The sequence below is a fragment of the Citrus sinensis genome, chromosome 3, assembly GCF_022201045.2.
Source record: "Citrus sinensis cultivar Valencia sweet orange chromosome 3, DVS_A1.0, whole genome shotgun sequence".
In the NCBI taxonomy this organism is placed as follows: Eukaryota; Viridiplantae; Streptophyta; class Magnoliopsida; order Sapindales; family Rutaceae; genus Citrus; species Citrus sinensis.
The window spans coordinates 2,318,293-2,323,602 of record NC_068558.1 but is presented as its reverse complement, the minus strand read 5'-3'; the positions used below and the strand labels follow the sequence as shown (position 1 = coordinate 2,323,602).

The 5,310-nt window shown below is 34.7% G+C and overlaps 1 protein-coding gene across 1 annotated transcript; it reads left to right on the top strand.

The window, feature by feature from the left end:
• Nucleotides 1–489: 489 nt before the first annotated feature.
• On the top strand, nucleotides 490–3,874 carry LOC102608325 (uncharacterized). Its single transcript, XM_006476597.4, has 5 exons — nucleotides 490–1,034; nucleotides 1,141–1,274; nucleotides 2,824–2,971; nucleotides 3,103–3,209; nucleotides 3,362–3,874. Exons 1-5 carry the CDS (start codon nucleotides 704–706, stop codon nucleotides 3,401–3,403), a joined length of 762 nt encoding a protein of 253 aa, XP_006476660.2. The 5' UTR covers nucleotides 490–703; the 3' UTR covers nucleotides 3,404–3,874.
• The last annotated feature ends 1,436 nt before the right edge of the window (nucleotides 3,875–5,310 follow it).

Here is a 5,310-nt window from a genome sequence, read left to right as displayed (position 1 = left end):
CGTTGACCCTTAAAACTCCACCACATCTACAATTTGACATCCGCAAAATCAGTGATTCAATTAAAAAAAGAGTCTCTCTCAATTACATGCACGTACCTTACAACCCTCTCACATAAATAATATTTATTTACTATTCATGTAAGAGGGTTGTAAGGTATATACATGTAACTTAGCATTAGCCTTAAAAAAAAACATACCAACCTGCAGACACGGTAAATAATAATGATCACGGTAGAACCTTTTTTTTTTTGTTCAAATCATACTCTCTAATAATAAGTAGCGGCAATCTGAGACACCTCCCATTATCCAAACCCAACTGATGATTTATTTATTTAATTCACCGGCCGCTTCTAATGCCGTTCAGTTTGGCTTTGCGCCCGCATTAAATATTAATTAAAAGGACAAAAAACAAGGGCGAGCGCGGTACGCGACTACTCGTGTTAGCATATGTATACGAAGATAAAAGTATGATTAGAAAATGAATGGATGTTAGTATTCCGACTCTGAGCTGGATGCCCTTATGCAATGCCCTTTCGACCTCTCCAAAAGCCCACTCTTCTTCAGTCTTAATTGACTGAGAATAAGTGCCCACACTTGAGCAGCTCGACGGTCTTGTTTATTCTCCTGTCTTGAGTTGTTATTATAGATAGATATACGGGACAGAAATTGAGGTGCTACTTGCTAGCTGAGCTGCATCCAAGAAATGAGCACACAATTCAGGGCCAGTTATTATCAGCATAATGGCTCTTCAATAACAACAGCCCCATCACTGCATTCATGTTCTTCTTTCATTATATCAAAACTCCCTGACCACCCTTTGAGTGGAAACAAGAGATCATTACTTTTAGGCACATCTCTTAGTTTCAATTCTAATAAGGAGACGACTAGTGTGATAAGAAGAAGAAAAAGAAAGAATTTTGAACATGGAATCGTGGCATCATCAAGTAACGTGGCTACACCTATCTGGGAAAGTTGGAAGCCGCAAAAGGGTTCTTCTAATCCTTCCCTCAGCGACATCCTTTGGCCTTCTGCAGGTAATTTAAGTGTGCTCGAGTTTCTCTCTCTCTCTATATAGACAGTTTAATCTAACAAAGCCTAAATGCTTGCAAGATTAGTGCTAATTAATTTGTTAATGAACAGGAGCGTTTGCGGCAATGGCTATATTGGGAAAGATGGATCAAATATTGGCTCCCAAAGGATTTTCAATCACGATTGCACCATTAGGAGCTGTTTGCGCAGTGCTTTTTGCTACCCCATCCACGCCTGCTGCTCGAGTAATCTCCTTTAATTCTTTCTGTCTTTATATACATATTATATGTCAATTGTCAACTCTTTTAAATTATGAATTCCACTTGCTATTTTGCAAATGCCGGCGATTTTTTTCTTTTTTTTTTTGCCGGGGAGGGGGGGGGGGGGGATTGGGTTGGATGTGGTGTATTATCCTTTTTTGGGTAACGTATAGCAGCAATTAGCACACTTAACACTACCTCCTCTGTTCTGGATGATATGTCATACTAATACTTAATACACCCTACGACGTATCACAGGCTGTAGTATGACATCTACACGTGTTATCAATCTCTCGCTTATTTCTAAGTACGAGAACAAGAAGAGACGATGACACTTTCATTCCTCTTCAAATTTGTTTCTATTATCTGGGTCTTTCATAAGTTTTTGTGCACCGTCCCGTTCCTTGTGTTAAGACAATCAGGAAGAAAAATTATTGAAAAAGATTAAATTTTTCGACCTTTAAATTTTGTTTCTTTAATTTCTTTAACAAGTCATTCATATTCTTATGGTAAAGGTACAACCAACCCATTATTACAAATTCAATTTGAGTGGCTAGCCAAACAAGGAGGCTGAAAAGCCACTCGGCCGAGCCCTTAAAGTCATACCAAATTAATTATCTAAGACTTCGACAAATTAAAAGTAATTAATATTTTTCCAAATTTCACATTTTTTCTTTGATAATATATGTATTTGTTACTAATTTAACATCAATCAATAGATAGACTATTAAAATTTATCAAAGATCTAAGAGGTAAAAATAATTTCTAAGAGAGATCGAAGTGTCATTCTCTCGTGCAAGTATTGCAATTTTGGTAGTTTGAGTTATTTCATAATATAATTTTCACAGTTTTGAAAGGCCTTATACTATTTGGGTTTTTAAGGCCTTTTTTGTTTTTTTGGCGATTGTCAAAGTGTTGATAGATGCTTGCTGTTGATAGCCACCTTTGCCTTTTGAAGACATCCGAAGGTTTTATACAATTGTTTATTTAAAAAAAAGGAAAAAAATGAACTCCAAAAATAATACCCAAACCGAACCCTCCACCTCTTATTCGTAGTGCTTTGCTAGATAGTCATAAACTGGCTTCTATTTCACTGCAGTTTTACCTTTGAAAGCCTAAGTCAAGGAAGTCTACCACACTATTACATTTTGATCAGTTGCTTCATATTTAGTCTAATTAGACTCTCCTTAATTTATAGCAAATGCGGTTTAACTTAATTTAATTGTACAAGAGCTTAAGCTTTTGGTAAACAAAATCGTTGATCGAATTTGATATGGCATTATATTAATAGCTAGTAATTCCTATTCTGTGTATGAAAATTTAAAGCACCTTATTCTCATATAGTTACAGGGCCTTAATCCTTTATAGAGGAATATTAGGACTGAAAACCTTTGCACTGAACATGGAGAGACTTTGAAAAGTTTTTGGATTATTTGGCTCCTTGCTGTCCCATTTTACATTATAATGTTCTTCTCTTGAGATTAAGTGATTATCATACATTCTAAACTAATCACTTACTCTCGCAATATTGCAGAAATACAATGTGTTCATGTCTCAGATTGGTTGTGCAGCCATAGGTGTCTTGGCATTCTCAATATTTGGACCAGGTTGGCTAGCTAGGAGTGCAGGTCTTGCAGCTTCAATTGCATTCATGATCTATGCTCGTGCTCCGCATCCACCAGGTTGTATCCAATCATAGCTTTTATCGCATGTACATCCTTTTTCTCTTATTAGTCACTATTTGCCTTGACATAAGTTAACCTAGCTTCATTTGTCATGTATTAATACGCACGTGATATAATTGCAATTGCAGCTGCAAGTTTGCCAATTCTATTCATTGATGGGGTTAAGCTGCATAGCTTGAATTTTTGGTACGCTTTGTTTCCTGGTGCTGCTGGTTGCATCATCCTCTGTTTGATTGTAAGTTGAAAGAAGTTATCCTGTTGAAGCCATATCAATCTTCTTATTTCCATTTTCAAACTTCTGTTTTGTATGCACATGCATATATTTTAGTTTTTAGACATCATTATTTTAGAAGATTAATGTAGGTTATTCAATTTGCACTGCTGCAGCAAGAGATTGTGTGTTACTTGAAGGACAATGTCAAATTTTGATCTTCAAATTGACATCAAGGACACGCGGCCCATCCTTTGAACTGGTTGCTTACTTTAGGACGAGTGTGTACTGTGTACCTTATTGCAGCATTATTTTATTTATGGTCACTCCCCAAGTAAGCAAAACAGTTGATCTTTTTATCCAAGATCATGAAGGCTTATGTTCATGTAGTTGGAAAGGAAAGCTTGGCAAGGGAGACCCTCAGAATTCTCCTCACGATTAATGTAAGTTGTACGAAGATTGAAGGATCTGGAATCAAGGAGGAGTTGAGATCATAAGTGAGTTATTTTCCGATTGTTTTCAGGAAAAATGTCAAGGATTGGTTGTCTGTTGAAGGACTCAAGACATGGTACTTTTAATTTCAATACCTGATTGAAACGATACACAACGGTTGTCCGTGAAGTTTCTTTTGTATACTAGTATGAAATCAAATTTTTTTCAAAAAAAAAAAAAAATGGGACCAATTTCTAGTTGATCTAGCGATTATGATTCTTTCTTACAAAAAGAACCTCATTTGCTAGACAAGCGAGTGGCTTAATCCTCAGTTACGATGTTAAGACGACATTAATCCTATTGCCATAGGTCAATGGAGCATGAATCGACTGTAGAGTGCAGTGAGAAAATAAGGGTAATTTTTAAAAATCTCCCCTGAGGTTTGGGCTTGTTGCAAGTAGATGGCGAGAATTTATTTATTTGTAAAAAATCTCCTACCATCAGTTAACTTTAACATTGATCGTTAGTTGACTATGCAAAGATAATATTACCCTTAACAACAGTTTGTAGACAGAAATAACTAAAAAAAAAATTAAAATTGTTGGTTTACCCTCTTTAAATTATTGATATTTTCTTAAAGTTCCTACAAGAAAGATAAGATTAAAAATTTGAAAAATTCTCTTTAAATTATTGATATTTTCTTAAAGCTCCTACAAAAAAGATAAAATTAAAAACTTGAAAAGGAAATAGTTATAATCTTTACCTATGATAGTGTAAATCTTTGGAATTGACAAGGATAAAATTGTCAAAAAATAGGGTTTGTGCTTTCGCGCCAACAATTTTATTTTATTTTTTAGTTATTTTCGTCTACAAACTGTTGTTAAGGGTAATATTGTCTTTGCACAGTCAACTAACGGTCAATGTTAAAGTTAACTGACGGTAGAGAGTTTTTTACAAATAAATAAATTTTCGCCATCTACTTACAACAAGTCCAAACCTCAGGAGAGGTTTTTAAAACTTACCCGAGAAAATAATCAAATCAACTCGAATATCATGATGACATGTTGAATGTTGATGATTCATTTGCTCTGGATTTTGAGTTATGAGCCTTGTAGACTTGCGGTGCGAATCTTATCTTTTGTTTGTTAACCCGATAAAATATAGTAGATTAAAAATTCAAATTTAATCTAAATTAAAAATTCCTGGCTATAAACTTATTATAAATTAGCTATAGAATTTAACATTGCCATCGTATTACAATAGATAAATGGTTGGAACTTGAAGTTTCTATCTATTTTAAATTGAAAGGTCAAGTCCTAATAGCCTCTGCTTCGACGCTTATATGCCATGTGTACAAGCTATGATGCTCTAATAGCTTTAATAAGCTTCATCACATATGACTCTCCATTAATCTAATGATTTTACAGAATTTACACCTCCATAAGCTTCATTTACTAAATCCTTGTAATTCTTGTTACTAGTTCAAAGAGCACCTAAACATCCACGTTTTTACTAGAGACATTGAAAGAAGTTAAGCGTTCCACTAATGGTCATTGGGTTATATTGTTGGGCTGGCTCCTTCAATATTATCACGGCCATCAGTTTGAATCATATATTTTTCTCCTTTTTCTTTTCGTAAAAATACGAAATATAACTAGGTGTATATATATATACACACACACATACGTACATA

Coding starts and splice junctions, on each gene's coding strand:
- LOC102608325 (XM_006476597.4), top strand. CDS start 704: ATGAGCACACAATTCAGGGCCAGTTATTATCAGCATAATGGCTCTTCA. Junction 1,035..1,140: donor CATCCTTTGGCCTTCTGCAG/GTAATTTAAGTG, acceptor GTTAATGAACAG/GAGCGTTTGCGGCAATGGCT. Junction 2,972..3,102: donor TCGTGCTCCGCATCCACCAG/GTTGTATCCAAT, acceptor TTGCAATTGCAG/CTGCAAGTTTGCCAATTCTA.